The sequence below is a fragment of the Sphaeramia orbicularis genome, unplaced genomic scaffold (genome assembly GCF_902148855.1).
Source record: "Sphaeramia orbicularis unplaced genomic scaffold, fSphaOr1.1, whole genome shotgun sequence".
Lineage (NCBI taxonomy): Eukaryota > Metazoa > Chordata > Actinopteri > Kurtiformes > Apogonidae > Sphaeramia > Sphaeramia orbicularis.
This window is the reverse complement of record NW_021941528.1, coordinates 1-19036: the sequence shown is the minus strand read 5'-3', so window position 1 is coordinate 19036 and position 19036 is coordinate 1. Positions and strand designations below refer to the sequence as shown.

General features: G+C 39.8%; 1 protein-coding gene across 1 annotated transcript; it reads right to left on the bottom strand.

The window, feature by feature from the left end:
- Positions 1–3373: 3373 nt before the first annotated feature.
- Positions 3374–19032, bottom strand: LOC115416033 (intermediate filament family orphan 1-like; the record flags this gene model as incomplete). Its single annotated transcript, XM_030129735.1, has 9 exons — positions 3374–3600; positions 3879–4009; positions 4874–4972; positions 6615–6732; positions 6807–6994; positions 12520–12660; positions 14136–14231; positions 16633–16693; positions 19022–19032. Coding segments are annotated over 9 exons (1005 nt in total), but the record flags the coding sequence as incomplete, so codon positions are not given.
- Between the last annotated feature and the right edge of the window lie 4 nt (positions 19033–19036).

The following is a 19036-nucleotide window of genomic DNA, read 5'->3' as shown; positions in this document are numbered from 1 at the left end:
TTTAATCAAAAATACTGAAGTGACAGCTGGGGGTACGTGGATAAAAAAGTCTATTTCAGGGGTAGTCCACTGTAAAAAGTCTGTTTCAGGGGTAGTCCACTGTAAAAAGTCTGTTTCAGGGGTAGTCCACTGTAAAAAGTCTGTTTCAGGGGTAGTCCACTGTAAAAAGTCTGTTTCAGGGGTAGTCCACTGTAAAAAGTCTGTTTCAGGGATAGTCCACTGTAAAAAGTCTGTTTCAGGGGTAGTCCACTGTAAAAAGTCTATTTCAGGGGTAGTCCACTGTAAAAAGTCTGTTTCAGGGGTAGTCCACTGTAAAAAGTTGCAGACCCTCTGGTCTATTGTCATAATTTTAACTGCCAGTCCATTCAGTCTAATTCCAGTGTGTGACGTCACTGCAGTAAACTCCGTGGTGAGTTCAGGGTCTGGTTTACATCCTGTTTAAAACCACAGTTTAGAAAATTATGTTCAACCATTATTTCAGAAATCAGCACAAAAAAAAAAAACATTTATTCTTCATTTCATGGACTTTCAGACGTTCAGCTCCGACCTGATGAAGAGGATCACCTCATATGAGTCTGGACCCAGGTGGACCCGGGTGGACCCATGTGGACCCAGGTGGACCCATGTAGACTCCCGCTCCAGGTTCTCAGACTTTCTTTCTTTCTTTCTTTCTCTTCCTTCAGATGCTTTTTTCCTCATAAACAGGATGTGGTTCTTTCAGTCCAGTTCAGTCCTGTTCTGGTTCTGGTTTTGCTCTGGTTCTGGTCCTTTTCTGGTACTGTTCTGGTCCTGGTTCTGTTCTGGTCCTGGTTCTGATTCTGGTACTGGTCCTGGTTCTGTTCTGGTCCTGGTTCTGGTCCTGTTCTGGTTCTGTTCTGGTCCTGGTTCTGGTCCTGGTTCTGTTCTGGTCCTGGTTCTGGTCCTGGTTCTGGTCCTGTTCTGGTCCTGTTCTGGTCCTGGTTCTGGTCCTGGTTCTGGTCCTGTTCTTGTTCTGGTTCTGATCCTGTTCTGGTTCTGGTCCTGGTCCTGTTCTGGTTCTGGTCCTGTTCTGGTTCTGGTCCTGTTCTGGTCCTGTTCTGGTTCTGGTCCTGGTTCTGGTCCTGTTCTGGTTCTGGTCCTGTTCTGGTCCTGGTTCTGGTCCTGTTCTGGTTCTGTTCTGGTTCTGGTCCTGTTCTGGTCCTGTTCTGGTTCTGGTCCTGGTTCTGGTCCTGTTCTGGTTCTGGTCCTGTTCTGGTTCTGGTTCTGGTTCTGGTCCTGTTCTGGTTCTGGTCCTGTTCTGGTTCTGTTCTGGTCCTGTTCTGGTTCTGGTTCTGTTCTGGTTCTGGTCCGGTTTCATTAGTAAACACATGCTCGTGTTCCATGAACTGATGAGTTTAATGAGTTCAAGCAGAAGCAGAAACATGTTCATCAAACACGAAGTTCATTTTCATCAGAAACGACATGAGAAGGAAAACAGGAGGAAGAGAGAAGAAGAAGAAAAAAGAAATAAATAATGAATAATAACTCCTAAATAGTATAGAATCCATATGAACCCTTCCAGTCTTCAGCAGTGGATGCCTCAGCCTCAGACACAGGAGCTGTTCTAAACTGTACACGTACCTTCTGCTCACAGTTCTACTTCAGTATTTGTCGATAAATCAGATAAAGTCGTTTTCATCCAGTGTTTTAGAGGAACATTCACTGGAGGTAAAAGATGAATGTGAATCATTTTATTGGACGAGTCATAAACAAATGAGTTTGTCTTGGACGTTTCCAGTGTCTCTGTTGTCATGGAAACCAGACCTTTAACACTGACATACGGGTTATTTGTTTTTTTTACAAACATCAAATTTCCGCGAATTTGACCTGATCTATTTTTGCATTTGTTCATGTTGAACTGATTCATGTGAGTTTGTCGGTCGTTGAACTCGTTAAACTCGTCCGTCCTCAGGTCTGTGTTTAAAGTTGGGTTGGATCGAACGGTTCAAACTAACGACCAGTAAAACACAGAAGAAGCCTTTCCTGGTCTGAAACAGGGTCATGTGACCCTCCACCTGTGTTCTACAGGGTCATGTGACCCTCCACCTGTGTTCTACAGGGTCATGTGACCCTCCACCTGTGTTCTACAGGGTCATGTGACCCTCCACCTGTGCTCTACAGGGTCATGTGACCCTCCACCTGTGCTCTACAGGGTCATGTGACCCTCCACCTGTGCTCTACAGGGTCATGTGACCCTCCACCTGTGTTCTACAGGGTCATGTGACCCTCCACCTGTGCTCTACAGGGTCATGTGACCCTCCACCTGTGCTCTACAGGGTCATGTGACCCTCCACCTGTGCTCTACAGGGTCATGTGACCCTCCACCTGTGTTCTACAGGGTCATGTGACCCTCCACCTGTGTTCTACAGGGTCATGTGACCCTCCACCTGTGCAGGTTAATTATTTCGACACTAAATGTGCAAATGATGGACTGGTGTGTGAAACAGCGCCGCTCTGGTGCACAGTAAAGGTAAAGGTGTCCAGGTGAACTCAGATTATTCAGGTGTAGTCTCAGGGTTTGACCATGGGGGGGGCGGGGTCAGAATAACCTCCTGCTGCGTAAAGTCATGAACTCTGGGGTCAAAGGTCTCAGACATTCTCCTGGTGTTTATGGAACTTCTACTTCAAGGAGGAGGAGGGGACGGGGCTGGGGGCGGGGTCATGGTTTCCTCCAGGTCAGGGGGGCTGGGGTCATGGTTTCCTCCAGGTCAGGGGGGGCTGGGGGCGGGGTCATGGTTTCCTCCAGGTCAGGGGGGGCTGGGGTCATGGTTTCCTCCAGGTCAGGGGGGCTGGGGTCATGGTTTCCTCCAGGTCAGGGGGGGCTGGGGGCGGGGTCATGGTTTCCTCCAGGTCAGGGGGGGCTGGGGTCATGGTTTCCTCCAGGTCAGGGGGGCTGGGGTCATGGTTTCCTCCAGGTCAGGGGGGGCTGGGGGCGGGGTCATGGTTTCCTCCAGGTCAGGGGGGCTGGGGTCATGGTTTCCTCCAGGTCAGGGGGGCTGGGGTCATGGTTTCCTCCAGGTCAGGGGGGGCTGGGGGCGGGGTCATGGTTTCCTCCAGGTCAGGGGGGGCTGGGGTCATGGTTTCCTCCAGGTCAGGGGGGCTGGGGTCATGGTTTCCTCCAGGTCGGGGGGGCTGGGGTCATGGTTTCCTCCAGGTCAGGGGGGCTGGGGTCATGGTTTCCTCCAGGTCAGGGGGGCTGGGGTCATGGTTTCCTCCAGGTCAGGGGGGGCTGGGGGCGGGGTCATGGTTTCCTCCAGGTCGGGGGGGCTGGGGTCATGGTTTCCTCCAGGTCAGGGGGGGCTGGGGTCATGGTTTCCTCCAGGTCAGGGGGGGCTGGGGGCGGGGTCATGGTTTCCTCCAGGTCAGGGGGGGCTGGGGGCGGGGTCATGGTTTCCTCCAGGTTGGGGGGGCTGGGGGCGGGGTCATGGTTTCCTCCAGGTCAGGGGGGGGATGGAGGCGTTGGCGTCGCAGTACAAGTCACCACCATCGGAGTCTGGAGGCAGCGCCGGCTTCTTCCTTTCTCTGTCTCTGTTGTCGCCGTCGCTGTCGTCGACCGTCAGCGTGATGAGCGACGTCGACTTCCTGTTGGACACAGAAAAATAAACGAAGGAATGAGACGCAAACGGTCACATCTGATTCACATTCTCATTCACATTGTTGCCCTGCGTTGCCGTACCTGTCTCCAGTCTGCGTGGTGTGTGTTTTGTGTGTTGTTGCCCTGCGTTGCCACGCATTACCCTGCGTTGCCGTACCTGTCTCCACTCTGCGTCATCAGCCTCCTACACGTCTCCATCTGTGGTGTGTGTTTTGTGTGTGCTTTGTGTATTGTTGCTGTGTTGCGTTGCCCTGCGTTGCCGTACCTGTCTCCAGTCTGTGTGATCAGCCTCCTACACGTCTCCATCTGCACGTCCAGGCCTCTCTTCATCGAACACATCTCCATGTACTCATGCAGGTGTCGGTTCATGTCGCTCTTGGCGTTGGCGAGTTCCAACTGAACGACACAATGACACAAACATCAGGCAAACGGCAACGCAGATGCACAACGGCAACACAAAAATTGACAACTGTTGAAAACTGGGTTCAGATCTGGCCCATTTTTTTTCAGTATTTTCTGTTTTTCAGTATTTTCTGTTTTTCAGTATTTTCTGTTTTCAGTATTTTCTGTTTTTCAGTATTTTCTGTTTTTCAGTATTTTCTGTTTTCAGTATTTTCTGTTTTTCAGTATTTTCTGTTTTCAGTATTTTCTGTTTTTCAGTATTTTCTGTTTTCAGTATTTTCTGTTTTCAGTATTTTCTGTTTTTCAGTATTTTCTGTTTTCAGTATTTTCTGTTTTTCAGTATTTTCTGTTTTTCAGTATTTTCTGTTTTTCAGTATTTTCTGTTTTCAGTATTTTCTGTTTTTCAGTATTTTCCGTTTTCAGTATTTTCTGTTTTCAGTATTTTCTGTTTTTCAGTATTTTCTGTTTTTCAGTATTTTCTGTTTTCAGTATTTTCTGTTTTCAGTATTTTCTGTTTTCAGTATTTTCTGTTTTTCAGTATTTTCCGTTTTCAGTATTTTCTGTTTTCAGTATTTTCTGTTTTCAGTATTTTCTGTTTTTCAGTATTTTCTGTTTTCAGTATTTTCTGTTTTTCAGTATTTTCTGTTTTTCAGTATTTTCTGTTTTTCAGTATTTTCTGTTTTCAGTATTTTCTGTTTTTCAGTATTTTCTGTTTTTCAGTATTTTCTGTTTTCAGTATTTTCTGTTCATTTTCTACATAAATAATCAAACCTCTGTTCTAAACCCATGTTTGTACTGAGCGTGCTCAGACCTCTGCCCTGTGACCTCTGACCTCAGACCTGTGACCTGTGACCTGACCTCGATCTGGTCGATGGTGTCCTGGTACTCCTTCTCTCTGGACTTGAACAGAGACTCGGTGTCGTTGATCACCTTCTCGATGGACTCGTCCTGTTGAAGCTGAAAACACACAGAGAAAACTGAACCCATTCAACATGAGAAACTTTAGAAACAAACATTAGAAACTTTAGAAACATTAGAAACAAACATTAGAAACTTTAGAAACATTAGAAACAAACATTAGAAACTTTAGAAATATTAGAAACAAACATTAGAAACATTAGAAACATTAGAAACAAACATTAGAAACTTTAGAAACATTAGAAACAAACATTAGAAACTTTAGAAACATTAGAAACAAACATTAGAAACTTTAGAAACATTAGAAACAAACATTAGAAACTTTAGAAATATTAGAAACAAACATTAGAAACATTAGAAACTTTAGAAACAAACATTAGAAACATTGGAAATATTCCAAATATTCAACACTTCTGGGTCCGATGTGTCGTTATCGACGTCTGTGAATCTGATGGAAAACAAACCAAATGTTCAATGAGACCATGTTTGAACTAAAACTAAAACTGGAAAGAAAATAAACAGATGTTTACGATGGAAGATGATCCTGTTCCTGTGACTTTATTTATTTATTTATTGATCAAATCAACCTCAATAACTGAGACAAAGTCTGATGGTTTTTATTTAAATCTTTTCAGTTTCTGATGAAAAACATTTGTCCAGATTTTTTTTTTTGTATTTTCTGTTTTTGTTTAAGTTCACTGATTGTGTGACTTCTTCCATGTCATGACTTTATTCAGTCGGATAAAACATTTAAATGTGTTGGAAATTTATTTTCTGACTTAAACAGTCTGATCAAACAAAAGTCATAAATACAGAAAAATCAGCTGATCAATAAATAAATAAATCTGGTCCAGATGATCGTCATTACAGTTCTTTTCCTCAGTCTGATTGGATCCGTCTGCGTCAGTAGAAAACGTCCTATTGATGCAGATCAATCAAACTGATCCATCAGTCTCTGATTCAGATGGACTGATTTTCTGATCAATAACTGAAAATAAGTATTGATGAACTTAAACTAATGTTTACTTGTGTTTGTAAGTTCATATTTTTCTCTTCAGTTCCTGCTTTTATCTTAGCGGCCGACAGACCGTAAACCACTGTCATCGTGCGGCGTCTGTCGTCTGTTACAAAACTTTCAATCGTCTTCTTCTCCTAAACTCCAGTTCTCATTGACTTTAAACCTGGTCTACAGCTGCTGTACGATGATGTCAACACAAGTTAGTGAAATTATTTGGATCCAGATCTGATTCTGGATTTGGTGCCACTTTGACAAATGTTCCCATTATAACAGGAAGTGGATCGATCCAATAAATCAGTATCAATGATATAAAGTGTGAATTTGAATTTTGTACAGATCTGATTGAATATGAGCAAAACATGGACTATTTCTGTAATAGAATAAATACACAGAACTGGGGCAGAAGAAATGGATCTGGATACATTTACCGAAGCTTTGAATTTGGACGCTAAGATACAGGACCACTGGTCCTGTTTTTGGTTTGGGTTCTGTTTGGTGTTTCTTCAGGTTCATCTGTTCGGTTTGGTTTGTGGTTTGTTGTCTGTCGTTTCTCTTTCACCTCTCTTTCGCTTCTGTTTTGTTTCTCTTTCATTCCTGTTTTTGGTTCTGTTTTTCTGTTTTCCTTCCGTTTCTGTAAACTGAAGCCGTGGTGCGTTCAGGTACCTCCCCCTGCGTCTCCATTGCCAGAGTGCATCCTGGGAAATCCTCCCACAGCAGCAGCGTTTCCTCCGTTTCCTCCCAGGCCAAACTGTCGCAGTCGTCCTCGAACTCCGACTCCCTCCTAAACACAAGGCAGCCTTTAGCTCCGCCCCCTTTACCCATCAGTGACCTTTGACCCTTTAGAGGAAAACCTACAGCTGGTTCAGCATCCTCTGCATCTGCTCGTTGATCTGATTGGCCGCCGTGCTGCCCGCCTCCTCGTCCTTGGCCCCGCCTCCCTCGCTCTCCGACAGGCTGCTCAGCTCGTCCGTGTCTCCGCCCTTTGCCGATTGGCCACTGTGCTTCCTGGAGCGGCGGCTCAGGGTGGAGGGGGGCGTGGCCACCTGCTGAGAGGAGGAGGTCATGTGACACACGGCCAAGGACACAGGAAACAAACAAACAAACAAACAGAAAACAAACAAGAAAACAAACAAGGAAACAAACAGAAAACAAATGAAAACAAACAGAAAACAAGGAAACAAACAGAAAACAAACAAGGAAACAAACAGAAAACAAGGAAACAAACAGAAAACAAACAAGGAAACAAACAGAAAACAAACAAGGAAACAAACAGAAAACAAGGAAACAAACAGAAAACAAGGAAACAAACAGAAAACAAACAAGGAAACAAACAGAAAACAAATGAAAACAAACAGAAAACAAGGAAACAAACAGAAAACAAACAAGGAAACAAACAGAAAACAAATGAAAACAAACAGAAAACAAGGAAACAAACAGAAAACAAACAAGGAAACAAACAGAAAACAAATGAAAACAAACAGAAAACAAGGAAACAAACAGAAAACAAACAAGGAAACAAACAGAAAACAAGGAAACAAACAGAAAACAAACAAGGAAACAAACAGAAAACAAACAAGGAAACAAACAGAAAACAAGGAAACAAACAGAAAACAAGGAAACAAACAGAAAACAAACAAGGAAACAAACAGAAAACAAATGAAAACAAACAGAAAACAAGGAAACAAACAGAAAACAAACAAGGAAACAAACAGAAAACAAATGAAAACAAACAGAAAACAAGGAAACAAACAGAAAACAAACAAGGAAACAAACAGAAAACAAATGAAAATAAACAGAAAACAAGGAAACAAACAGAAAACAAACAAGGAAACAAACAGAAAACAAGGAAACAAACAGAAAACAAACAAGGAAACAAACAGAAAACAAATGAAGACAAAAAGAAAACAAACAAGGAAACAAACAGAAAACAAACAAGGAAACAAACAGAAAATAAGGAAACAAACAGAAAACAAACAAGGAAACAAACAGAAAACAAATGAAAACAAACAGAAAACAAACAAGGAAACAAACAGAAAACAAAGTAGGGAAACAGAAAACAAGGAAACAAACAGAAAACAAACAAGGAAACAAACAGAAAACAAACAAGGAAACAAACAGAAAACAAATGAAGACAAACAGAAAACAAACAAGGAAACAAACAGAAAACAAGGAAACAAACAGAAAACAAACAAGGAAACAAACAGAAAACAAATGAAAACAAACAGAAAACAAACAAGGAAACAAACAAAACAAACAAGGAAACAGAAAACAAGGAAACAAACAGAAAACAAACAAGGAAACAAACAGAAAACAAATGAAAACAAACAGAAAACAAGGAAACAAACAGAAAACAAACAAGGAAACAAACAGAAAACAAATGAAGACAAACAGAAAACAAACAAGGAAACAAACAGAAAACAAACAAGGAAACAAACAGAAAACAAGGAAACAAACAGAAAACAAACAAGGAAACAAACAGAAAACAAATGAAAACAAACAGAAAACAAACAAGGAAAAGAAAACAAGGAAACAAACAGAAAACAAACAAGGAAACAAACAGAAAACAAACAAGGAAACAAACAGAAAACAAGGAAACAAACAGAAAACAAACAAGGAAACAAACAGAAAACAAATGAAGACAAACAGAAAACAAACAAGGAAACAAACAGAAAACAAACAAGGAAACAAACAGAAAACAAGGAAACAAACAGAAAACAAGGAAACAAACAGAAAACAAACAAGGAAACAAACAGAAAACAAATGAAAACAAACAGAAAACAAACAAGGAAACAGAAAACAAGGAAACAAAAAGAAAACAAACAAGGAAACAAACAGAAAACAAATGAAAACAAACAGAAAACAAGGAAACAAACAGAAAACAAACAAGGAAACAAACAGAAAACAAATGAAGACAAACAGAAAACAAACAAGGAAACAAACAGAAAACAAACAAGGAAACAAACAGAAAACAAATGAAGACAAACAGAAAACAAACAAGGAAACAAACAGAAAACAAATGAAAACAAACAGAAAACAAACAAAGAAACAGAAAACAAGGAAACAAACAGAAAACAAACAAGGAAACAAACAGAAAACAAATGAAAACAAACAGAAAACAAACAAGAGAACAGAAAACAAGGAAACAAACAGAAAACAAATGAAAACAAACAGAAAACAAGGAAACAAACAGAAAACAAACAAGGAAACAAACAAGAAAACAAACAAGGAAACAAACAGAAAACAAATGAAAACAAACAGAAAACAAACAAGGAAAAAGAAAACAAGGAAACAAACAGAAAACAAACAAGGAAACAAACAGAAAACAAACAAGGAAACAAACAGAAAACAAGGAAACAAACAGAAAACAAACAAGGAAACAAACAGAAAACAAATGAAGACAAACAGAAAACAAACAAGGAAACAAACAGAAAACAAACAAGGAAACAAACAGAAAACAAGGAAAAAAACAGAAAACAAACAAGGAAACAAACAGAAAACAAACAAGGAAACAAACAGAAAACAAATGAAAACAAACAGAAAACAAGGAAACAAACAGAAAACAAACAAGGAAACAAACAGAAAACAAATGAAAACAAACAGAAAACAAGGAAACAAACAGAAAACAAATGAAGACAAACAGAAAACAAACAAGGAAACAAACAGAAAACAAACAAGGAAACAAACAGAAAACAAGGAAACAAACAGAAAACAAACAAGGAAACAAACAGAAAACAAATGAAAACAAACAGAAAACAAACAAGGAAACAAACAGAAAACAAACAAGGAAACAAACAGAAAACAAGGAAACAAACAGAAAACAAACAAGGAAACAAACAGAAAACAAATGAAAACAAACAGAAAACAAACAAGGAAACAAACAGAAAACAAGGAAACAAACAGAAAACAAATGAAAACAAACAGAAAACAAGGAAACAAACAGAAAACAAATGAAAACAAACAGAAAACAAGGAAACAAACAGAAAACAAACAAGGAAACAAACAGAAAACAAGGAAACAAAAAGAAAACAAACAAGGAAACAAACAGAAAACAAATGAAAACAAACAGAAAACAAACAAGGAAACAGAAAACAAGGAAACAAACAGAAAACAAACAAGGAAACAAACAGAAAACAAACAAGGAAACAAACAGAAAACAAACAAGGAAACAAACAGAAAACAAATGAAGACAAACAGAAAACAAACAAGGAAACAACAGCAAAAAAACAAAAAAACAAACAGAAAACCAAGGAAACAAACAGAAAACAAGGAAACAAACAGAAAACAAATGAAAACAAACAGAAAACAAACAAGGAAACAGAAAACAAGGAAACAAACAGAAAACAAATGAAAACAAACAGAAAACAAGGAAACAAACAGAAAACAAACAAGGAAACAAACAAAGAAACAAACAGAAAACAAGGAAACAAACAGAAAACAAACGAAAACAAACAGAAAACAAACAGAAAACAAGGAAACAAACAGAAAACAAATGAAAACAAACAGAAAACAAGGAAACAAACAGAAAACAAACAAGGAAACAAACAGAAAACAAGGAAACAAACAGAAAACAAGGAAACAAACAGAAAACAAATGAAGACAAACAGAAAACAAACAAGGAAACAAACAGAAAACAAACAAGGAAACAAACAGAAAACAAGGAAACAACAGAAAACAAACAAGGAAACAAACAGAAAACAAATGAAAACAAACAGAAAACAACAAGTGAAACAAACAGAAAACAAACAAGGAAACAAACAGAAACAAATGAAAACAAACAGAAAACAAGGAAACAACAGAAAACAAACAAGGAAACAACAGAAAACAAATGAAAACAAACAGAAAACAAGGAAACAAACAGAAAACAAACAAGGAAACAAACAGAAAACAAATGAAAACAAACAGAAAACAAGGAAACAAACAGAAAACAAACAAGGAAACAAACAAAGAAACAAACAGAAAACAAGGAAATAAACAGAAAACAAACAAGGAAACAAACAGAAAACAAGGAAACAAACAGAAAACAAACAAGGAAACAAACAGAAAACAAGGAAACAAACAGAAAACAAACAAGGAAACAAACAGAAAACAAATGAAAACAAACAGAAAACAAGGAAACAAACAGAAAACAAACAAGGAAACAAACAGAAAACAAACAAAAACAAACAGAAAACAAGGAAACAAACAGAAAACAAGAAAACAAACAAAAAACAAACAAGGAAACAAACAGAAAACAAGGAAACAAACAGAAAACAAATGAAAACAAACAGAAAACAAGGAAACAAACAGAAAACAAACAAGGAAACAAACAAAGAAACGAACAGAAAACAAGGAAACAAACAGAAAACAAACAAGGAAACAAACAGAAAACAAACGAAAACAAACAGAAAACAAGGAAACAAACAGAAAACAAATGAAAACAAACAGAAAACAAGGAAACAAACAGAAAACAAACAAGGAAACAAACAGAAAACAAATGAAAACAAACAGAAAACAAGGAAACAAACAGAAAACAAATGAAGACAAACAGAAAACAAACAAGGAAACAAACAGAAAACAAACAAGGAAACAAACAGAAAACAAGGAAACAAACAGAAAACAAACAAGGAAACAAACAGAAAACAAATGAAAACAAACAGAAAACAAGGAAACAAACAGAAAACAAACAAGGAAACAAACAGAAAACAAGGAAACAAACAGAAAACAAACAAGGAAACAAACAGAAAACAAATGAAAACAAACAGAAAACAAGGAAACAAACAGAAAACAAACAAGGAAACAAACAGAAAACAAATGAAAACAAACAGAAAACAAGGAAACAAACAGAAAACAAACAAGGAAACAAACAAAGAAACAAACAGAAAACAAGGAAACAAACAGAAAACAAGGAAACAAACAGAAAACAAGGAAACAAACAGAAAACAAACAAGGAAACAAACAGAAAACAAGGAAACAAACAGAAAACAAACAAGGAAACAAACAGAAAACAAATGAAAACAAACAGAAAACAAGGAAACAAACAGAAAACAAACAAGGAAACAAACAGAAAACAAACAAAAACAAACAGAAAACAAGGAAACAAACAGAAAACAAGAAAACAAACAAAAAACAAACAAGGAAACAAACAGAAAACAAGGAAACAAACAGAAAACAAATGAAAACAAACAGAAAACAAGGAAACAAACAGAAAACAAACAAGGAAACAAACAAAGAAACAAACAGAAAACAAGGAAACAAACAGAAAACAAACAAGGAAACAAACAGAAAACAAACGAAAACAAACAGAAAACAAGGAAACAAACAGAAAACAAGGAAACAAACAGAAAACAAATGAAAACAAACAGAAAACAAGGAAACAAACAGAAAACAAACAAGGAAACAAACAAAGAAACAAACAGAAAACAAGGAAACAAACAGAAAACAAACGAAAACAAACAGAAAACAAACAGAAACAAGGAAACAAAAAGGAAACAAACAGAAAACAAACAGGAAACAAAAAGGAAACAAAGACAGGAGGTCATGTGACTGAGGGCTTTGGCGTGGGGGTGTTGGGGGCGTGGCTTGTGCGTACCTGGAACATGTGGGTGGTGTCTTCACAGTTCCTCTGCTGAGCCACGTCACAGAGCCGCGCTGTGATGTCGATGCGACGGCAGATGTCCATGTCCACCTTCATGGCCTTCTCCTGGATCTGGGAGTCCAGCTCCGACAGGTTCTGAGGAGAACAGGCGAGAACGTGAGCAACGACAACAGGAGTGACGAGAACGTGAGCGATGAGAACGTGAGTGATGGGAACGTGAGCGATGAGAACGTGAGCGATGACAACGTGAGTGATGAGAATATGAGTGATGAGAACATGAGCAAGAAGAATATGAGTGATGAGAACATGAGTGATGAGAACATGAGCGATGAGAACAAGAGCGATGAGAACAAGAGCGATGAGAACAAGAGCGATGAGAACAAGAGCGATGAGAACATGAGCGATGAGAACATGAGCGATGAGAACATGAGCGATGAGAACATGAGCAATGAGAACATGAGCAATGAGAACATGAGCAATGAGAATATGAGTGATGAGAACATGAGTGATGAGAACATGAGTGATGAGAACAAGAGTGATGAGAACATGAGCGACAAGAATATGAGTGATGAGAACAAGAGTGATGAGAACATGAGCGACAAGAATATGAGTGACGAGAACATGAGTGATGAGAACAAGAGTGATGAGAACATGAGTGACAAGAACATGAGTGACGAGAACATGAGTGATGAAAATATGAGTGACGACAATATGAGCAATGAGAACATGAGTGATGAGAACATGAGCGACACGTCAGGACTAAACATGTGGAGGATCTGACATGAGCGCTGCGTCACGGTTAAAGCTGCGGCAGACTTTCATGTCCAGTGTTTCCTCAGATCTGTCCATCCTCAGTCCTCTCCTCAGTCTCATTGGTCCGTTGCTCTGTCTGTCATTCCTCAGCTGACTCTCTTCCTCATGAACAGTTTCTTCGTTCCGTCCTCCACAGACAGACCACGTGTTTACATTCAGAGTCAGAAGGAACTGAACATCTGAGGAGTTTGGTTGTGACGTGCTTCGTGCTGCCTGACAGCGGCAGCATGACCATATGATATTATATGGATGAAACACGACGCAGAACCGGCTGAAACGTGGAAACGGCTGAAACGTGGAAACGGCTGAAATGTGGAAACAGCTATATGCATAGAGGGAAGGGAGCTCCTGCCGTTCCGCCTCGTGTCTGTTCCAGCTGAAGCTGTCAGACAGCGAACTGGCGTTTCCCACAATGGACGTCACAACCAAACTCCTCAGACGTTCAGTTCCTTCTGACTCTGAATGTAAACACGTGGTCTGTCTGTGGAGGACGGAACGAAGAAACTGTTCATGAGGAAGAGAGTCAGCTGAGGAATGACAGACAGAGTAACGGACCAATGAGACTGAGGAGAGGACTGAGGATGGACAGATCTGAGGAAACACTGGACATGAAAGTCTGCCGCAGCTTTAAACATGTGACTGAACGTACAGGAGGACAGGGACTGTGTGGACGAGAGGACCAACGGACGTGAGGTCAGAGGGTTTGGGTTGAATCTGAACATTCAAACACGTCCACGTCCAAACAGCGGAACAGAAACAACAACTATCAGATGAAGTGAGAGCAGAAGCGGACGTACGTTACTGAGGAGGCCTTTGAACAGAACCAGCTCTGCCTTCAGCTGCTGCACCCGAAGACACAGCTCATCCTGACACACTGCACTGTCCTGAAGGTCCTGAACGCAACACAGCAAACAAAGAGGACCAACAGGTAAGGAGACAAGCAAGGAAACAGACAAGGAAACAGACAAGGAAACTAAGAAACAGACAAGGAAACAGACAAGGAAACTAAGAAACAGACAAGGAAACAGACAAGGAAACTAAGAAACAGACAAGGAAACAAACAAGGAAACAGACAAGGAAACAGACAAGGAAACTGAGAAACAGACAAGGAAACAGACAAGGAAACTAAGAAACAGACAAGGAAACAGACAAGGAAACAGACAAGGAAACTAAGAAACAGACAAGGAAACAGACAAGGAAACTAAGAAACAGACAAGGAAACAGACAAGGAAACAGACAAGGAAACTAAGAAACAGACAAGGAAACTAAGAAACAGACAAGGAAACAGACAAGGAAACTAAGAAACAGACAAGGAAACAAACAAGGAAACACACAAGGAAACAGACAAGGAAACTGAGAAACAGACAAGGAAACAAACAAGGAAACAGACAAGGAAACAAACAAGGAAACTAAGAAACAGACAGGAAACAAACAAGGAAACACACAAGGAAACACACAAGGAAACACACAAGGAAACTAAGAAACAGACAAGGAAACAAACAAGGAAACAGACAAGGAAACAGAAGGAAACTAAGAAACACACAAGGAAACACACAAGGAAACACACAAGGAAACTGAGAAACAGACAAGGAAACAAACAAGGAAACAGACAAGGAAACAAACAAGGAAACTAAGAAACAGACAAGGAAACACACAAGGAAACAGACAAGGAAACACACAAGGAAACAGACAAGGAAACAGACAAGGAAACTAAGAAACAGACAAGGAAACAAACAAGGAAACAGACAAGGAAACAAACAAGGAAACTAAGAAACAGACAAGGAAACAAACAAGGAAACAGACAAGGAAACACACAAGGAAACTAAGAAACAGACAAGGAAACAAACAAGGAAACAGACAAGGAAACAAACAAGGAAACTAAGAAACAGACAAGGAAACAAACAAGGAAACACACAAGGAAACTAAGAAACAGACAAGGAAACAAACAAGGAAACTAAGAAACAGACAAGGAAACAAACAAGGAAACACACAAGGAAACACACAAGGAAACAGACACAGGAAACAGACACAGGAAACAAACACAGGAAACAAACACAGGAAACAAACAAGGAAACAGACAAGGAAACAGACGAAGAAACAAACACAGGAAACAAACAAGGAAACAGACAAGGAACAAACAAGGAAACAAACAGGAAACAGACAAGGAAACAAACAAGGAAACAGACAAGGAAACAGACAAAGAAACAGACAAGGAAACAAACAAGGAACAAACAAGGAAACAAACAGGAAACAAACAAGGAAACAAACAAGGAAATATACAAGGAAACAAACAAGGAAACAGACAGGAAACAGGCAAGGAAACAGACAATGAAACAAACAGGAAACAAACAATGACACAGACAAGGAAACAGACAAGGAAATAGACAAGGAAACAAACAGGAAACAGACAGGAAACAGACAAGGAAACAGGCAAGGAAAGAGACAAGGAAACAGACAAGGAAACAAACATAGGAAACAAACAAGGACACAAACAAGGAAACAAACAAGGAAACAGACTAGGAAACAAACATAGGAAACAGACAAGGAACAGACAAGGAAACAAACACAGAAATAAACAAGGAAACAACAAGGAAACAGACAAGGAAACAGACAAGGCAACAAACATAGGAAACAAACAAGGAAACTAAGAAACAGACAAGGAAACAGACCAAGGAAACAAACAGGAAATAGACAAGGAAACAAACACAGGAAACAAAGAAACAAACAGGAAATAGACAAGGAAACAAACATAGGAAACAAACAAGGAAACTAAGAAACAGACAAGGAAACAAACAAGGAAACAGACAAGGAAACAGACAAGGAAACAAACATAGGAAATAAACAAGGAAACAAACAGGAAACAGACAAGGAAACAAACAAGGAAACAGACAAGGCAACAAACATAGGAAACAAACAAGGAAACTAAGAAACAGACAAGGAAACAGACAAGGAAACAAACAAGGAAATAGACAAGGAAACAAACACAGGAAACAAACAAAGAAACAAACAAGGAAATAGACAAGGAAACAGACAAGGAAACAAACATAGGAAACAAACAAGGAAACTAAGAAACAGACAAGGAAACAAACATAGGAAACAAACAAGGAAACTAAGAAACAGACAAGGAAACAAACATAGGAAACAAACAAGGAAACTAAGAAACAGACAAGGAAACAAACAAGGAAATAGACAAGGAAACAAACACAGGAAACAAACAAAGAAACAAACAAGGAAACAGACAAGGTCAACAGAAAGTACACAAACAGGAGCCCACAGGTGGAGGTGAACTCTGACCTCCTCCAGTTCCTCCACCTTCTCCTGCAGCTCCAGTCTGGCAGAGTATTCCTCCTCCCACCTGGAAACAGGAAACCAAGAAGAAACACATAAACAACAGGTAAACAAATGATAAACAACAGGTAAACACTGATAAACAACAGGTAAACAACTGATAAACAACAAATAAATAACAAATAAACAACTGATAAATAACAATAAACAACTGATAAACAACAGGTAAACAACTGATAACCAACTGATAAACAACAGGTAAACAACAGGTAAACAACAGGTAAACACTGATAAACAACAGGTAAACAACTGATAAACAACAGGTAAACAACTGATAAACACTGATAAACAACAGGTAAACAACAGGTAAACAACTGATAAACAACAAATAAACAACTGATAATAACAAATAAACAACTGATAAACAACAGGTAAACAACTGATAAACAACAAAAAAAAAACTAATAAACAACAAATAAACAACTGATAACACATAACAACTGATAAATAACAAATGAACAACTGATAAACATTCCTCTCCCTCCCCCCGTTTGAACTGAAGGTCACATGGTCACTCTTCTTCTTTTTGCTGACTGTTTCTTCTGTAAATAAACCTCAGTGGGACTCGTTTCCATCCAGTCGACGTAAACTGATCTGATTCATCAGGACACAAACGACTCAAAGCTGCACAGAACTTCTAAAACTGAACCTCCACAGCCTCTAGAACAGCAGGTTCTCACACAGAACTTCTAAAACTGAACCTCCACAGCCTCTAGAACAGCAGGTTCTCACACAGAACTTCTAAAACTGAACCTCCACAGCCTCTAGAACAGCAGGTTCTCACACAGAACTTCTAAAACTGAACCTCCACAGCCTCTAGAACAGCAGGTTCTCACACAGAACTTCTAAAACTGAACCTCCACAGCCTCTAGAACAGCAGGTTCTCACACAGAACTTCTAAAACTGAACCTCCACAGCCTCTAGAACAGCAGGTTCTCACATAGAACTTCTAAAGCTGAACCTCCACAGCCTCTAGAACAGCAGGTTCTCACACAGAACTTCTAAAACTGAACCTCCACAGCCTCTAGAACAGCAGGTTCTCACACAGAACTTCTAAAACTGAACCTCCACAGCCTCTAGAACAGCAGGTTCTCACATAGAACTTCTAAAACTGAACCTCCACAGCCTCTAGAACAGCAGGTTCTCACACAGAACTTCTAAAACTGAACCTCCACAGCCTCTAGAACAGCAGGTTCTCACACAGAACTTCTAAAACTGAAGCTCCACAGCCTCTAGAACGGCAGGTTCTCACACAGAACTTCTAAAACTGAACCTCCACAGCCTCTAGAACAGCAGGTTCTCACACAGAACTTCTAAAACTGAAGCTCCACAGCCTCTAGAACAGCAGGTTCTCACATAGAACTTCTAAAACTGAAGCTCCACAGCTGACGTCAGGTTCTTCAGTGTGTCTGTGGTTCATGTCACACATGTTTCACACATATGTGAGTTTTTCAAACACACACACTTTCACCTCCTCTGGAATCGACTGCAGGTTTGTGTGTGGCATCGTTTCAGTCCAACTGAAGCTGAACGCTGAAGGAAACTCCAGTTGATGAAAACAGGACAAAGGCTTTGGATCAGAACCCATTCTACAACACTGACCCGTTGACACCCTGGTCATGTCCTCAGATGTGTTCAGGTTCATCTGGTTTATTCAGTTCAGTTTCATCTGAACAGGTGGAAAAAAAGTAAATCACAGAAAACAGACACGACAGGAACAGGAAGTCTACGTACAAACGAACTCTGAAATCCATCCAATAATGAAGTGAAACGTCTAAACCTGGGTTTATGGATTATCCTATTTCTGAAGGGACAGTGAACGCATCACACCTGGTTATTACAATTATCTGATCAATGATGATGTTCCATAATCTGGTTCGGATTTGGAATCGGGTTTCTACCACCAACTTGATACTGAATCTGATTTTGAAAGATTCTGGTTCTGATACTGATTCTTGTCTTTAATCTGGTTCTGATCAGATTTTTGATCCATTTTGATTTAGGTTCTGATTTTGGGTGTGATTCTGATTTGATTCCCAATCTAATTTCGGCTCAGTTCTGGTTCTGAATATGACTCTGGTTCTGGTTCTGGTCCTGGTTTCTGAATATGGTTCTGGTTCTGAATATGACTCTGGTTCTGGTCCTGGTTCTGTCTCTGGTTCTGGTCCTGGTTCTGAATATGGTTCTGGTTCTGAATATGACTCTGGTTCTGGTCCTGGTTCTGACTCTGGTTCTGGCCCTGGTTCTGAATATGGTTCTGGTTCTGAATATGACTCTGGTTCTGGTCCTGGTTCTGACTCTGGTTCTGGTTGGGTCCACCTGCAGCGGGCCTCACCTCCTCTTGTACGCG